Raw genomic sequence first — 19069 nt, 5'->3', positions numbered from 1 at the left:
TTGATGTTTGAGAGAATGAATATAAATTGTTGAATTATGAATAAACGAAATTAGAAAGACTATTGTTGAATCAATTGATAATTTAAAAAGACGAATTTATTTTCATTCCTCCCAGTGAGCCTTAGGGTCAAACACTGAACTAAGACATCACCGTTCGGGAATCAAAAATTCACAGCCTCTGATGATGAAATTAGCTGTCCAAATATTTGATGTTAAACTGTTCAAACATCTGTTACCCTGCCGCTCCATTCCACTAAAAAATCCCCATGGAAGGAAAAGTATGATTGACGGCGACGTCATGGCCACGTAATCATCGTAATCATCATTATTACAGTAATCACACGCGGACATTTAATCGCGGTACATCGTACCACGTGGAGTGAGCAAGATGATGAAGAATATGAAAACGGTAGCCAGGGCGTTAAAAAGTCAAGATACCGATACCCCTTGGGTTTTCACGCCCTAGCGAGTGGTTATTCATCGTTCAATGGATGGGACAAAGATGGAAATACCCTGGATATCCACCACCAGCTCGGTTAATTGCCGTTTCTCATTTACATAGAGGCCACACTGCTTGTTTTTAACTTATCCATGAAATGAGCGTAACGCTCTTTCGTTTATTCATGGACGACATTAGCCGACACCGGTGAGGGATTATTTTTCCATTGGACATTACGAGTTTCCAAAAACGTGGTAATGGATAATGATAAATACACTGTCGAAAATTTATTGAAATTTTTGGTCGTAGAGACTCGGGATTTTCAATTATCTGGCGTTGAATTCAATTTCAATTAAAAATAATCACTTGAAAATTGAGTAATCATTAATTTTTTAACGAAAACTTAAATTTTCCAACAGTGTATATTATAATTATATATTATAATTATTTAAAAAATATCACGCGATGAATTAATTAAAAAATCGACAAGCGAACTCAAGTTCCGCGAATGAAACTTTTCGGTTTCTAAACCATCTTCTCTGTTCTAGATATTCTACATATTGAACATGGAGAGAGAAAAAGAACGTGAATCCATATAATCAAATGGGCGTACCGATTAATTGATACCCAGTAATTACCCTCGGTTCTTACCGATCAGACCAAAATTCCGGACAGATCAACACTTCGAATATTCACGCTCAATCAGGGTGCGCCCAACACTCCGATAAGATCACCACGGGTGGCGTGTGATTTTTCACCCAACTCTTTATTTTTTCCCCCAATTCCCTCTCACCGAACATTCTTCTCGCCCATTTCAATCTGAACGCGTGTCAGTTCGCAACGAGAGAAAACGGGGCAAACCCTCCTGTTAACACATCGATCGAGAACTTGGGACATGGAAATACGCACGACTCATTTGCATCCTGTAATTTCCTTAATTGCTGCAGGAAACGGGATATTTGGGGACCGTTAAAGGGGCCCTAAATCACCGAATAACCGGAGATTCATCAAAATCGATTTTTTATAAACGGCAAAGTATATATAAAATTACCCAATAGTGAAAACTCCGAGAAAATTCCCCCAAAAAAATAAGTTTGATTTTTCCTCTGAGTGGCAAGTGGATTTCAGTTTCAAGGGAGTCGAAGAAATTGGAATAAAATGAATTTCCTATTAATTCACAAAACTAAGTAAAAAGCATTAACCCATATCGCTGAAATTTAATTTAAATTTTGATCGATTGAAAATTCAGATAATATCCGAATAAACTCTCATTAGGCGATTATCCTCGGTATAATCTATATAATAAATTATCCCACATTGTAAATTTTCCACCCTCCGTTTCCACCTAGAAATATAATTATTCTCTGCAACAATAAATCCCATATTTAACAACAAAACACCTTTAACACGAGAGATAACGGCAGCACACGTGTCCATGAAAATTTTATTTATCCCTCCAGTTCAGGTCGATTAATTTGCTTACATATTTGTAATGTCGCCGTTCAATGGATACCGCACAGGAGATCACGGGCATTACTGTCACGCCTCATTAGGATGTAATGGGAAAACTTCGTTGTCAAGTGTCTCAAGTTTAAAACGATTTAATTAGCAAATGCATCCTACACTGTATAAAAGCTCGTGAATTTTAATTTAATTAAATCCTATACATTCTGATTATCGTCAAATATTTCATGAGCTCCACGGTGAATGCCTGATTAATTTCAAACTCATTGGGTGATGATTTTTCCCATCAAACTGGTTCGATTGAATACTAACTTTATGTAATGATTTTATATCAAATTTTATCTCTACATTTTGCGTCTGTAAATATCCGAGATTGAGGAAATTACTCGAAATTATTTCAAATAAAATTCACGGACTTTTTATGATTGAAGTGGAGCAATGATTTACGTCAGAGATTTCTAATTCACGAGATCGTTAACATGAATATTTGTAATAGCCCCATGTTGAGTGAGTAATTGCCTCTAGAATATATTTTTATACGTTGCTAAAAATCTTTGAAAATTTCAACTAAAAGCAGTCACTAAATTTTCAATTTGTAATTAATTTCCGAAATAAATTCACTATCGCGTGTTTTCCCAATAAAGCTCTTCGTATCTATTCTTTCATAATAATTCTCGCTTCAAACAGAATTCACCGATCTTGTTTTTCGATATTTCACGGAATGACCGGTCGAAAAGGAAATGTCTTTTAACTTGGCAACACCCGCCCATCAGGGGCTGAAATACAGCCAACACCATTAAACCAAGACCCCACCATCAAGCAAAAGGTGATTTGAATAATTATCACTGGTTAACGATCGTTTTACATCTCGAAACGATCGACACGATTTCATCCCATTTATTGACTCCATTAGCGACATGAGCGCCTTCAACTTCTCAAGAGAGTAAAAAGTCCCAAGGCTTTTAAAAAATTTTGGAAAAAAAAATAAATAAATAAATGAATAAAAAATAAATAAACGAAGGTCTGAAGAGTTGCTATATACCATTGGAGCGAGGCTTTCTTCGAGCGGCTATTTTCAAAGACGAAAACGATTGACGAGTGTTGCACACTCACTCAACCACAACAACACACACACAGAATAAAATGGAATGCAAATGTAATTTTTGTGTCGTCGTATGTTACGATCGGCAATACATTTTTGGTGTAAGAAATGTCGAGTAGGCAATCAATATGTATAAGTGAGTGCTTGAGAAAAAAGAACCAACAACAACAATAAAAGACTGAATTCCGAATGATATGAAAAAATGGGTATTAGATCGATCCCTCTAAGGCATGCATCGAGCTGATGGCGCAAATATTGCGTGGGGATGATTGTATCTATTCGATCGGTAGCCACCAGGAGCCCACAGTATGATCTATAGATCATATTAATGGCGCTACACACCGACAGAGGCATCTAGCGGTGATAACGATCGAAGTAGTTTATCGATCGATAGATCGAGTTCTTCGAGTGCCGAGGAGACAGGCATGTCGTTATATTTGCATGCCCGCTCTGAGGGATCGCCACCACAGAGATCGAAAACTAGCTAGACCTTGAGGTTAAATGATGCTTTAAAAAAAATTTTGAAAAACCAAAATGAAAATCGACCGTGAGGACCCTTAAAATTATTCATTAAATTGCGTTCTATCAATAGGTGTCGAGATATCGTGCGCAGAAAATACCGATCTGGATGATTGTTTTACCGATATTTTGGTAATTGGTGAATCGATTTATCAAAATGACTCATTCAAATCATTAGAATGCAAATGATGAGCCTCTTTGTTACTCGAGCGATGATGAGAAGTATTATAGTGACTTGATGGGTTTGACTTCTCTGGAAGTTTGCAGGCGTACCGGTATGAACATCAATAACGCCCCCCTGTCAATGCTCATCGACCTTTACCCAGTACCCGTCGGCGCCTTCGGTTCTATTCCGAAATGACCGATGACGCTCCCGTCATTTCTCCACCCTGATGTATACACCCACGGTAACAAATCTCGAAACAAACGGAATTTTGCCATTTAAAATCCCAGCGTGGAGCTGAAAAGTCTCAACGGGTGGATAATAAAAGAAACGAGAAGGATGATAATTTGGAGATATATGTCGGGTGATTAGCGATCGCAGGGGGAGATCGGTTTTTGTTATTTATGCCTCCGACATTTTCGAGGCGCAAATGCTGTTTAATGGGGCATTAAGTGGCCTTGTTAAACTAAATTAATCGTAAATCATTCGATGTTGGAGGATATTATGAATTTCAAGTGCTGGATTGAATGGTAATGGTATTATGGGTGTCGTTATCACTCTTTGGACAATCAGCGTTGTTCATTATGATGATTCAATGACGGAATTGGGGATTGGTGTGAACATTATGGATGTGGGTATTCAAGGTGAACATCCAATCCATAAAAATGAACACTGGAAGAATCTAGATTCATTGTGAAACTCTAACGTTCGTGATTCATAATGAACACTACATCCCAGTATGAACTTCCCATTCACTGTGAATATCATCGAACAAATCACATTCTCCCTTTGACATCCCTATTCTCCTGAAGATTGATATCGTAAAATACTACAATTTTTCCCCAACTCGGTATAATCCACTGACTTTTAAGTGGCACTTGCACTTGACTCCCCGTAGGGGATCGTCCAACAAGCAACACCGGCTTACCTCAATGCCGGAAGCCACGGTTACCATTGAGACTGAGAAAGATCGATTTGTTACGTTTCGCAGAAGCGAACTCGTTACTCACAAACCGCCACGATAACTCGGTTCGCAACCCCATGGTTAAAGTCTTATCGTACCAGGGCAACTGCACAACTGTCTCTCATATTAACGATAAGCCTCAATGCACCAATAGACGTTAAAACATTATCTCATACCTGCGATCATTTGGCGAATAATTTTTTAACCTAACTCATTGGTAAACGACGCAAGGTGTATGTGGCCTATAAATACCTCTGGTGGATTGGTTCACCCGCTTTCGCATGTTTTTTGACTGATAAAAAAATATCCTATATCGCCAAAAAAAATAGTGGCGCCAGTCGCCGTGATTATACAAGCGTTGTGTCGAGAAACTTTTCTCGATGATTATATATTACTACGTACACCATTTATTGCCAGCCATTGCTTACATCGCGCGAACACCTACTGTGCCAGAATCGAGTCATGTTCGCCGCGTGATTTTCGTTCGTCATTGGGATGTTTCTGTCATTAAATTCTGCCGAGAATTCGTTCGAGAATTAATTGGGTGATTGTCGATGTTTGTGGGTGATTCGAGTGAATTTATCGGGTTTAATGGTCTAGTTAATTGCGGGCATTTGGATTAACGTGATATTTTTCATCAGCATTAATAGCGAATTGATGAGTTGAAGCCAAATTATCAATCATTTGTTGAAAAATTACGCGAGGATCTAATAATCTAGTCTAGGTGCACATCCATCAGTGGAAAACATGGGAAACCAACGGAAAAGGCGATTGATAAAAAAATAAAGATTGGAAGTGGGTGAAAAATGTTGATCTAGAAAATGAGAAAAAGTGGAATTATGATGGTGGTAGAGGCGAGAATGTTCCTGTTACTTCGGAGGATCGGCAGCTCTCGGCCACCGTGAACGTCACTCGATCGAACGATCGATCTCGGTTGAATATAAATGTTGAATAGTTGCCCGAGTGCCTTCACCTGCCTGTCGATCTCACCCAGTGACTAAAAAACAACTGGGCGTGTACAAGCTCTTTCTCTGAAAAATACCCCGTGTACGACAACGTCACGCTCATAAACAAATGCTCACACCAGTGATAAACCACTTGGTTGCATCTCACCCCACCTTCAACTCCTCCAACTTTTCTGCCGAGTCATCTCTATTCGGAGATATTCTAAAAGCCTCGACGACACCTTGAATTATCATATCGCTCGTGACTTCGGATATTATGTTTTATTCGCACGATCAATCACAATTCGCGGGACAATGGGAGGTTCAGGATAATATTGATGTTTCGCTCGCATCGAGATCGAGTACCTCCTGTCAAAGTCATCACAACAAAGTGCAATGCCTCGATTTTTTTTTTTTATTTTTTAACTGAAATTTTCGAGGGGGCAAAATTTTCACACCGTTTTACTTTCGGAAATGCTCGGCTATCCTCGGCCACCGTCGGCACTCATCGCCTGTCGCTTTGTGCGATATCGACGGATATTTAATTTATCGAAAGCATTTACGAGCGTAAAATGAAACTTTAAAATAGTATATTACCATACAAGTGCAAAAAATTGGTCTTTTCTTAACTTGTACAACAAAATACCTTTTGCCAAGAGTGTACATAGGAGAATAAAATAAATCGGAATCATTCTCTTCGATAATTTTTTGTGTTTAACATAGTCAAGGGCGTGTCATCAAACGGGCGAAACATTCTACGTGAGAAAACGAATGTACCATATAGATCGTTACCGAAACAACCGGAGATGCCACCCAAGTGGTGGCTATCGTAGCCGTGCATTACACTGATTCAAGATGCGTACACATTGGACAATGAATATGTGTGAGTGGTTTGTCGTGGAGGGCCTTGTGGGCCGAGTGAGGGCCTAATACGAAATTTACGACGAATCCGTAATGACCCGTGACGCTGGCTGTATAACCGTTGAGAGGAAAAAAAAATCCACCCACGCGCCCCGTGCGCTCGACAACAAAAACTTATTCACGAATTCACATGGGCACCCCGGGAGGTGGTACTCGAGCGATAGAGAGATTAATCCAATTCAATTGGCCTTTGTTCGAGTGTCAAAATATACGCTTCATATCGGTTATTAGGTCATTCTGTGTTTGGACAGAAATCAATCGACGAGTTGTCAACATTGGATTTCTGAAGATGACACGCGAAAAAGAAATTCTGAAATACTTGAATGAAGTTTATAAATATTTTATTTTATTTCATTATATAAGGAAATATATATTATCATTATTAACTTTTTTAATACGTATTTTACGTATAATTTATACTTGAACCCAGCACATTCGATTTTCAATGTAGTAATTGATTTGAATTAATCTTAAAAATTTCTAGAATTTGAATTTCTATTTCACAAATTTTTGAAGTTCAAATCATACAATTAACATGATTAATCGAGGTGACTGCCATGCTGCAGCCATTTTTTATTTTAAAGCGTCAGAAATTTTTTAGATAGTTTGTTATTATTATCATTTTATTGTTAATGATTATTTGAGCCTGTAGAATAATTCAATGAAATTTTCCGGGGATTCGATACGACTCAACCGTCAAAAAAGATAAATAACGTCGAGAATGTAGCGTGAAAAGCCCGTTGCAATGAAGACAATAAACCCGAGATCGTCGGAGGAATTCTCCTCCATTGATCGTTTGAATGGAATAAAAGACGTCTGTAATTAACGTTTTGAATGTCGAATGGTATTGGGAGTGCGTGTGGGTGCCAATGGAACAGCGGGGGAATGCAATCATTGGGGCACGACAAAAAGTCCCTAAAAATGAAGAATGAAGGATTGATAGTAGTCGATGAATGTCGGGGCTTCAACGTGCTAGGAAATTGCCTCAGAATATCAACAAAGGTAAAATTAATGAAAAGTTACTTTCTCCCAGAGACAACATAGAACACCAACGGTAAAAATAAATTTTTTTAACACTCCATTTTCCGATCGTGAGATATAAAAAAAATCGATAAAATCCTCAATTTTCCTACGATCGAATCTGAGAAAGTGGCTTTTGAAAAAAATTTATTAGAATCTATAGGACTCTTACATATTTCAGGAAGCTGTCAAAATATTAAATTTTTTTTCCATCAGAACCTGGGGCCTGGGGTTGTGTTCCCTATTGACATTCACTTTCAGAAAAAAACACCTAATCGTCATTAAACGCATTCAAATCACAGCAATAATTATCGCCCATGAAATTTACAGCCATTTTAACCGTTTTTTAAACGTCCACAGAGAATATACACTGGACGAAGGGGCGGGTACGGGGTGTGGCCGAGCATTGAATTTACCCTGGGTTGATTTTACGTGAATTTATATTCCATAAATTACGTGGTGCAGGCGCACCGGGTGTTAATTCAAATGAGAGGACCCACCGCCCTCACAGAGTTAAGGTGTTTCGAAAAGGTGAGGAACCCGGTGGGAACCAGTGACTGGAGACTGGGTCCACTGGTATCTTATCACCCCCGTACCATCTTCACACTTTTCCTTGGTCCGAAAAAACAAAAATAATTGAAAATTTCCCCCCAACAACGATCGGGCGGAATCTAATATTTTTCTGCCGAGAACCAAATAACAATTGAAGCAAATAAATTTTCGCCCATTTCGAAAAAACAATTCCATCAATTTTCCATAACTATTTCCACAGATTTCACCCGTCAGAGGGAATTCGTGGAAATCTTTTGTTGTGGAGGAGAATGATCGCTGATAAGATTTGAAGGGATCAATTAAAAAGGTTGAGACTGTGAGAAGTGACTTTTTTCACCGGTTTTCCCACGAATTTCGAATGAAATAAATTTGTCACGTCGAGTGGATATGGGCACATGTTTCCTTCGAGAGCTCTTGAGTTGATTGGGAAGGGATAAAGAGTGAGGAAGGTCTAATAATCGTGAAAGGAAGTGGCTGTTAAAAAATTACGGAACTGACTTTATTTTTCATCAGAGATGAATAGAAAATAATCAATAAATCGCCTAAGTGATTATCGATTGAAAAAAAATTAATCAAAATTAATTAATTAATATTGAATTATCTAATGGTGCAAAGAATAGAAAATAAATAAAAAGCAGAATATAAAAATTCCAGAGCTCTCGCGAAAAAATTATATATCTCTCCGCTTAAATGTCGCATGCATTAAAAATTGGTTGGATCTACTTGAGATATGATTCTAGAAAAAAAAAATATACCTCTGCTATAATTGTTGGATTCTATATTTTTCCATGCGAGCCACGCTGGCGTCACGTTACAACGACGAGAACACCATATTAATACGTATTTGTAGCACAACCACAAGATTACCTTATAAGGTAGTGCGGAGTTTGTCTGAACATTCCCCAGTAAAATGTAACATCTTGATCTTAACCCCGAGGGCTGAAACTAATGCGCACAATCGGATCGAAGGGAATTTTAATGATTTGAGATTTTATCACTCACGGATTACTCATATCCCCAGGTGAATTATTTTCGTTTATCCTTCCATGACTGACGCCCAATCGACATAATCATTGTCATCGGTAAAAATAGAGATCCCGTGGGTGGAGCAACAGTCACAACTCCGATTGTAACAGATGCATATTTTTATTGAATTACGCGCATTACACCAGTTACAACCGTAACCTCTCGCATTCTCATGGGGGGAGTTTGAAAATTTATTATAAATGGAGTACCTAGGGGTTTCGTAAGAATTCTTGTAACACAACTTGTCGAAACGTGAGGCTATTAATTCAGAAACATGCAGGTGAATTTATTACACTGATTCTGTTGGAATTCATTTTGTACGCTCGGATTTGCGATTTTTTCAACTTCCCCAGAAAGTTTTTCGGGGAGGAAATCATTATTAAATTGAGAATTCAGGAAGAACTCCAGGAAATTCAGGAATTTTTAATGCAATGCGAATTGAAACGAATGAAATATCGCTGAATTAATGGAATAATAGTAAATTTAAAATGCACTGCGGAACACTTTTTTTTTAATCAACTTATTTAATCAACTTAATTGTTTCAATTATATTTTTTCACGACACAAATGACAAAAAAATTCTAGCTTAAATTTTTTCTGTCAGTATCGACTTTTAAATCTAAAATCCCCGGAAATGCAAAATTTCAATGATCTAATGAGGAATTCCTGAACTCAATTGCAGCCCTCAGATCGGATTGCTTTCATTCCCACAAATTCTCATTTCACTCGAGACCTCAAATCCTGACAAATGAATTGAGTGAAAATATTTTCAACTGTCACTCTCTCCTTATTATTATTTTTAATTCTCCATCGCGTCGCACATACGCGGTAGAGGGTACCATAATTGAAAGCTGTTACGCTTGGTATTTTATGGCTTTGTCCCCGAGGCAATGCAAAACTCAATTTTTACTTTTATTTATTCATTTCTTCATCGTTTTTAAAACATCCCAGGCGTTTCATATTTGAAGGACATGGACTCGTAAAGCCGATGTTTGAACACTTAACGGTCGCGCTGGTGAATAAACAAGGGTCTAATTAAAACGAGGTAAATCATGATGATGCGATTGAGGTATGACTAAACGAATTTGCAGAATGCACCATTAAAAAATCTACAAAACCCAATCAATTCATTTGAAGGGGTGAATGAAAACGGCAAACATTGAAGGCTGAAAAATTGCTTAGCAGGTGAAAATTAATTAATTAAGATTTTCGATAGAGTGAGGAAACTTTTCGTATCTGCAGTTTTACTTTCTCCATTCAATTCATTAAATCATTTTTACTACTAATTGCGTACTGTTAATGGTCTAAATGCCACTTGAGTTTGCAATTATATGCGTTTCAATTAAATTTCAATTGGAAACTTCTACTGATGGATTTGCAAATACTCAAACATTGAACATAAAATGCAGTTCAATTTTTAGTAAATTTTCATAATAGATTGAAAAATCACAGACTATATGATTTGTGACAAGAGATTCACGAGGAATCACAAAACCCTTCATCACCCGATTTCTGAATTACCAAAGGCCCCAACCCTAAACAATAAATTCAACTCAGATAAATTTAATAAAAAGAGGAAAATCTCAGATGAATCACTCACATTGCCGCAAATAGCCCCCCCAATTAATTACCAAACAACACCAGTATTATTTAAGAGTTGAGAAAAAATGGGTCTAAAAAACGGAGTGAAGAAAGAATTGACCCTCACGAGGGATTGATCCTCCTCTGGTTCTCGCATTAACGGATAATGACGACAATAACAGCCTCATGAGGGCCCCTCGTAATAACTGTAATAACGTCTTTACGAGCGTCAAGAGGTGGCAAAGGTGAGACTCATTGTCAGACCTATTGAGCGGCACTCGAAACAAACAGTTTCTCAGATGCATTTGGGCCCGATCCCACAACCATCGAGTTGATGACAAAAAATGCTTTTCCAAGAAAAATTCACAAAAATTTTCCGTTCAATTTAACTCTACCCATCTACCTATAAAATTGTCAAACGATATCTGCAATGATTGGAATTTGTGGAAACCATTAAAACGAATTAAAAAAAAAATTGAAGAGTCACAAAAAAATCGGATTTTTCTATAAAACCGTGCGTTCCAGCAGTAATAGCCATTTAATGACGTGCCTACTGGATAAGAATGAAAAAAGATAGTCGTATGGTTTTTTCTTGAAGGAAAAAAATGTGTCAGAAGGTAGGACATCAGCCGGTCCCAGGACCAGTCTGGCGACTAATTGACGCGTTGAGAAAGGCCGAAAAAACAGCCGAAAAGAAGATAAAAAAAAGTCTCAAGAGACTGACGATGCACCCCCGTAAATATCGAGACCTGGACCTGAATTAATGGGGGCGCTTCGACAAGAATACCTAAAAAACTCAGTCCTCTTTCAACCCGTCCTCAAAATACCTTCGGAGCCCGCCAAATTGATTTCATCTCTGCCCCTTCAAATATATTAATAACTCAAACCACATTTAAATCTACACTGAAAACAAATATATTAATTCATTTATTTGAGATAATTCTGATTTTGCATTATCCAAGTGAAAAGGAAAATCTTCGATCCAAAAAAACAGCGGTTTATTCAAAATCAAGGGGAAACCCCGAAAATACAACTTTAAAAGCCTTTTTATCGAAGGGGACGAATGATTTATCGCTGCACTTTTCTCTCAAACTCGAAACCCAGTGCCTAACATCCGGATTTTCCTCCAGACCTCATCAGAATAGAATAGAGGTGACAAATGAAAATGAATGAGTATCCCTTACGCGTTGATTCTCTATTTCTATGACTCCTAGAAATAGTTCACAGTCTAATTCGGTCAGAGCTGCATAAAGACCCCAACAGAGTATATTACGAAAAAAAAAACCGATATTTTTCCGAACTCAATTAGACTCCACATAAATTCCGAAAACATTGGCATTTACTGAAATAATTTCTTCACCAAACGACAAAAATCTGTCGAAAAAATTCTACTACTCATTACAATTCTTTACGAATTGCAGAACAACTCGATTTTCAAACCGCTTTTATTATTCATAAACTAAAACAAAAAAAATTTTTAAACACGCCAATATTTTGCAGAATTTACAGTACACCTCCCCAAAGTGAATAAACCCCGTCTTCCTGAATTTTTATTTACGATGAAGAGTTTATTATTGCACCTTGTGTCACGGCATCAGCGATAAATCGACGGTAGCCTGTCAGATTCGACCTCAATGGGTACAATAAACCTTTGCCGATAAAAAAAAAAACACCGGTTGAATGAAGGTAAATGTACATTCTGTTTCGGGTGCTCAATTTTTCAGCGGGATATCACAAAGACCGGCATAATACACCAGCTGCAATCAGCTCGATCCAGCCGAGGCTTTTTTTCAAACAACTAAAAAGAACGCCAAAATGGAAGAGCGACGCGAGCAAGGACACAGTATTTCGCGGCGGCATCCCCTTTTTTATTATTTACTTATTCATTTTTTTTTCTCTCCACATCGACCCGTTTTTTTTTGCGCTTAAACACCCGCGGAGATACACAACAGAAGTATTTCCACCGGCTATAATCCCCGGAGGCTGAACAACTCGTCTATATAAACCCCCGTGCCGTGACAAAATGACGAGAGAGCGTTGAAACTCGGTATTATAAATTGCAATTATCGGTGGGGGTAACGGAAAAATTGATATGAGAAGATTGTCAACGTGTTTTCTTGGATGAGGAGTTATTGATATTCATGAAATGCTTGTATCCTACGCTGTTAGGGATTTTTTGGGCCTTCAGTCACACACGAAATTTATCCTGGCGATTTGATGGTACATACAAAAAAAATAATGCAAAAAATGCATGAATACTAATGAAAATACGGTAGAAGCCAGGAAATTTACCGTGATCGCCTGAAAGATCGGTAGAGATGGTCAAAATGAGTCGAACGAGATTCGAAGTGAGAACGATTTGTCAAAGAGATATTCGATATTCCCCGGGAGTGCAATATATATATTTACCATAGGCAGTGGTCCCACGGAAAAAGTCCAATAAAACCCAACGGCATTGGAATTTCGATGATAGAAGTGAGACTCAGCCGTTGGACACGGTTGCAGTACCGATTTGCGCGAGTATTATACATGTAGTGTATAGTGGCCATTGTGATGGCAAGGAGAAATATCTCGTAGGATTAATTTACTCTGATATCGTTCCAATGGGGATTACACGTGAAACGAGATCGATCTCACACTCTAACCGACAACCGATCGCCCACTCGGTGAATCGAGACTGCTCTTTGCCCTTCCCCAACCATTTTTTTCTCTTCCACTCTCATGGATTTTTTATTTTTCCCCTTTTTACAATTTCTATCGGTGTGCAAAGGGTTATCTGCAACGTGTAGATCATATTTTGCATGAGGATATCGGGGGGAATCGATAATTACAGTTTTGCCGGTCGGTATTGAACAATGAGTGTCAACAACCTCTTTCCATTTTTGGACAGCCAGCACTCGTGCATGGGAGGCTGATGCTAATTTTTTCGGGCATTATTTCAGCTCTCGTAATTGCGTGGGTGGAGAGGAATAATTAAAAATCGGTGAATTCATTTTTATGAATTTTTTGGAGAATGTTGGAGTTACTGACGGTGAATCGAATTTCGCGGAGGAGTTATTATGAGAGCTCAAGGTTTGAAAAAAATTCAATAAAATTTATAAGTCTTGGTTCACTGTTGAATTTTTTTTCGAATTTCTAGACAGTCATCTGGATTTTTAATTATCTGAGTTTGAGTTTAATTTCAATTAAAAATTTTCACTGAATTTTTCATGGATCTTGAAAATTCGAGAAAATCGGGATTTTCTCGTCAAATATATGTAATTATGAGGCTCTCATGGTGATCCCTACATTTGTCACTGAAAATCAGAGTCCCCGGACTCGTGAGCAGGCTATCGCCCTGAATAATTACAATAAAACCGAATTTTTAAAATCTACCTAGGCACACCTGGGCATTCTCCCAGGGTGTGTCAGTGGTGGAGAAGCAACCAGACACGAGTCACTCTGAGAGAGAGATGACTGAAACTCAGCGTGGGCAGTTTAGCCTGCCAACGTATTATGCTTGATCTCTTGTGCTCTCAGGAGTGACGACTGTGCGGTGTTCTGTGTTCCACCGCTTTTCAGTAGTGTTGAGCACAAACCACGCACAAATGTCTAACTCATACCCAAGATACCACGCACCATAGAAAATTGTGAGCACTGTGAGAGAAAAAAGCGCTATGGAATGAAAAAAAAAAGCATCCAGAAACGCGTGGAGCATTCCACGTGGGCGTTCAGGGATCCTGGACTCCATGATTTGAACCAGGTGTCGCAGGTTGTCTCTTTGAGATAACTGAAAAAAGTTCAGAATGCCGGTCGCCACCAACTGTTGAGTTCTGGCTAGAAAGTTGATGGATAAAATGATTTGCCACCAACAATTGCAACTAGACATTTGAATTTTTCCTATTACTCGACTGAAGTTCGACCAAAAGACTCACTGGAGGCAGATTCACTGACGATGACCGATTAGATTACAACACCAAGAACAATGAACTCTGCTATCACTACCAAAACAGCAATGACTGAATTCTCATAATTAATCATCACCACCCGCGTGCCTGAAATTCCTTGAAACGCTTCTCCTATCCTATCGCATCCTTCTGATTACTGATTGACACCCCCTCACCGCATTCATCTTCCGGGACTGGATTAGATAACCACAGGTACACCACGAGTGGAATAAATTCTCACGGTTTTACCATAACCTCTCTCACCCCTAACGTGCACCTCAGATTAAAGAAATTCATCGGTATTGATAAAGTAAACCGGTACCCTAAAGCTTGTATCACCCGAACATCCAGAAATTTCAACCCTTTTGGCTTGTGCCATACAATTCTTCAAACTAAATCAATTGATTGAAAATTGATTAAAAGTCATAAAACGAAAGGATCACCAAAACACCGCAGGTGACACGGCGAGAAAATTAAGAAAATAAATCAACCCAAGAAATCATGATCACACACGCCTTTCCTCGACCACTGCTACCCGCAATATCACCTGCAGCTCATCATCAACTTGTCATTCCTCAGCTTTCCAATCGATCAACCCTATCCGTGAAATCAATCACGGACTCACCTCTAACAGCAGCATTCATCCTATCCAGATTGTTCAGCGTAAGCGGCAAAGGTCCAAAGTCCATAATAACTCTTCCATTTTCCTTTCTCGCCAAAAATATACCAGTGTAACTCCTCCTCACATACAGTCCACAAGTGTCATTGACAACAAGATCAATCCCATGGCTGACAACACCCTTGATGGCCCTCTTAACCCTCACGTGCACCTCATTCCGCCTGATCTCCTTGATCTTACCGGTGAATATGTAATCAGCGGCACGAATCTTAGACCGAAAGATTGTTTCATTTTTCGTCGCAGCGGTCAAATTCGCCCGACACTCGAGAAGTTCCTTGGTAGTGGTTGTTGCTGTACCTAACACAACAATACCACCGCACAAGGCAAACGCAAATACTGTTTTCCAGATCATACTGAATGTATCTGATGATTCTGATATGTCTAATTGCTCTGATTCCTCTGACCGATGATCATCAGATTTGATTCTCATGAAGAGGCTGATTGTCGATGGTCCAGTGCTCTCCGAATACTTGGAAGTGACTTACAGCAGAATTTTTTTTTCTCGTCAACCAGACACTCAAGTGTTTACACCACGGAGCTGATGATCAAGGGCACCGTCGTATATTGCGCACAGTGCGCCACATTGCGATCATTGATATCGAAGTACTGGGTGTTATGGTAAATATCCTGAGCAACAGGTTGGCGCCTTCTCGTACCCACGCCAACGGCCAAACGTTTTTTTTTCAATATCTTCTTTGGTCTTCACGACAACTCACCAGGTAGATTTCATCGCTTCAATATTCACCTCGTTCTTGATTCACAATCGTGATCCTTTTCCCCATGTCTCACCAACTGATACCCATGAACAACCACAAAGTTCCGCCTCAAGGGGATGCAGACGCATGCGCGATTGCTAAAAGTCACGATGACATCCAAACGATTTATCGTGACGAATCGATGGTAGCCGATTCAACCCAGTTGGCTATACCTCTCGGGCTTTTTCAAGATTACCACCAGCTGACAGGTTCATAAAATCGTGTCAACGATCGGCCAACACAGGTTTTACTGAATAATCGTCTTACAGTGACACTCTGTGAAGACTTGCAATTAACTTTCACCGGTTTAGCAACAGTAGTTGAAGACTTTGTGAATAAATGCATCAAACATTTGAATTTGAAATGTGCCATTTGCCAGTGGTGGTTGTGGAATTGTTTGACGATGAGTATCACGGATTTGGTGGAGACCTCCTGTAAACAGGATCGTAAAACTTGTGCGTTGATTACGATCTTCAGAGCTATCCCTGTGAATTCTTTTCACTGACACATTTATTAACCAAACACTTGCACTTCTCACAGACGATCAACACTGGTTTTTAATTGGAGATTTCGTCTCCCACTTGGACAAACTGTTTACAAACACTTGGATTTAATCCTTGAGATGATCCGCGGGGCTGATCATGGGGATCCAGATGATTAGCAGGTCGCGAATGGATGTCATTAAATCGGTTGATTTAGGGGATTTATTAGCGAATTGATTTGGATTTCTAGTGGTAGGGTTTGGGTTCAACAAGTATTTAGTCTCGTATCGTATCACGCGCGACGAGAGAGTGAAGCCAGTGGTTTTGGTGGTGGTTGGTCGCGTGGAGGCACGCGCTTGACTGAACGGTTTCTAAGTGTGGATGCTGCAACTACACGGACGTGTAGGCGGTTTGAGTCCGGGGGATCAACCACACGACTACGAGAGAAATAAGGATGGAGAAGAGAGGGAGATATTTTTGATGAAGAAATGTGTGATGAGGAGGATGGAGAATTGAAAATCTGATGAGGAGGAGGGAAAAATATTGTGGTTTACTCCCACTTTGAGACACGTGTACTTGTGGGTGATGCCTGACATGATTTGCACGCGGAAGGGCGGACGCAATGCGATCTACTGCGCATGAGTTGTTCAACAGCATCACCGATATATTTTTTTTTTCAACCGATTTTTTCGCACAATCGAGGATATCTTCAGAAATTTTTGGAAATTGTGGACGCAAGATTAAGATCGTTGGAAAGCTGGCGAAATTTCTCAGACAAAAGACTACAATTCAACCGGTTTTCATTGAACACATGGCGACATCAATCAAGCAGCAATTTTTCTCTCAGGACAAGTGTCTTTGGTTCTATGTGATATTTATATCAGAAGTGATTGAACGCAATTGGAGAGTTTGCAATCGGAAACTGATCGAATTATGAAATAATAGTCGAATTTAAATTCCCTACCTTGAGATGTCCACCGCTTTGACGATCTCAGCTGGTGAAGTCCTCTCCTTCTCGATTTGTCTGCCGATTCCTCTCGCACTTTCTGCTCCTCACTTTTCGAAACTGTAACAAAAAATAAGGAAAAAATTGAAAACGTTAATAATGATATTTATCTCCCCTTTGGAAAATTAACTAATGAGATTTATTTTCGTGATAATGCATCTACCGATCGGTATATAGCCGTCTCCAAAAACCAGTATGAAACACATGCAAAAACCCCGACACCTCGCACGAATGACCACGCACCAGATAACACGGAGCTAATCGATATCAGCTTAACGATCCATTCCGGCCAATAATTCATGCATCGCAGTTGAAAAATATTGGCAACAGGTATTGGGAAATCGTGGATATCAAATTAATTAACGCGAAACTTTGGTACTTAGAGTATTTCTTTAACCAGAACGACCGGAGAGATGTCACCCGTGGGCAACTGGTGCATAATCGCCTTAAGAACCCACGCGCACTCGATTCAACGATACAAATCTCCACCATCGATCCTACAAGTTCCCTAATTGAGAGTTATGCTAATTTGTAGGGAGCTTTAAATAACATATTCAATGCTTGAAATGTTCGAGTCATCATTTTCCAATAATTTCATACATTTAGATCATAAAAATCCATTTGGCAAATGTTCTCCTGTATTATGGAATCAATTTCATATTTTCCCTTTTATATATGTAATTTTTTTTTCCATTGAAAAAAAATATATCTAACAAATTTTTTTATATATGTACTGTAATTGTTAAGAAAAAAAATAATTTTCATAGGCTAAGCTATGCGAAAAATGGTGAAACCCTCAAACCCTTTTTTTATACCTAATTTTTTGTTTTTTTTTAAAGGGAATAGCCAAAAATTGAAATTATTTCTCAAAATGAATATAATAACCCTGGAATGTCGAAGTGCGGGTGCACCCGGAGAGTGCAACACAACTCGACGACGTACTTCAAACCGATGAAGATGAGTTATGGTGAACGTCGCCCCAGGTATTCTCTGTTATAGTACGAGATCTTCTATACTAAAGAGAAATGAGAGTTCCAGGGGTGGGGAAAATACATGTGAGAGAGAAAGGGTTAAACGCTTGCGTGTGATGCCGCATCGTTAAACCTTTATATATTTGTCAGGAACATTTGAGTAATGTACAACTCTCGACCAACGAGCAACTCTTGTTCCAGCTCTCTCAAATGTTCTTGTTCAACTCCACCGATTTTTCAAAATTTTTACTTTTATTTTCAAGTGAGTTGCCTCTGGTGATAATCCAGGGCATTCAGCTGTACGCGGGAGCTCAAGATAATTGGTTATTGATAATAACAGATGTTATCTCAGTGAGTATCAAGATTTGAGAGTCGATTAATGAAAATTGATGGATTAACATCGATGGAGGAAATACTAATTTCATGACGATTTAATAGTCATTTGGAGAAGATAGAAATTTCAGAGAAATTCAGGTATTCATTATGTTAACCGGCATTTTCAAATTGAGTTTATAGGAATTTCATTTTCATACCATTTTTCTATTTCTATCAATT

The 19069-nt window shown here is 38.8% G+C and overlaps 1 protein-coding gene across 2 annotated transcripts in view; it reads right to left on the bottom strand.

Moving 5' to 3' along the window:
• Positions 1-16875, bottom strand: part of LOC105265985 (agrin) — a 219642-nt gene extending 202767 nt beyond the window's left edge. For both annotated transcript variants that reach the window (XM_011303875.1, XM_011303885.1), the window contains exon 1: positions 15247-16875. In XM_011303875.1, the coding sequence (XP_011302177.1) occupies positions 15247-15730 (484 nt within the window). In that variant the 5' untranslated portion in view covers positions 15731-16875. The remainder of the gene's footprint in view (positions 1-15246) is intronic.
• Positions 16876-19069: the final 2194 nt, after the last annotated feature.

Source organism: Fopius arisanus, unplaced genomic scaffold (genome assembly GCF_000806365.1).
Source record: "Fopius arisanus strain USDA-PBARC FA_bdor unplaced genomic scaffold, ASM80636v1 scaffold00002, whole genome shotgun sequence".
Taxonomy (NCBI): Eukaryota; Metazoa; Arthropoda; class Insecta; order Hymenoptera; family Braconidae; genus Fopius; species Fopius arisanus.
The sequence above is the reverse complement of the archived record's forward strand: the minus strand, read 5'-3'. Positions and strand labels throughout refer to the sequence as shown.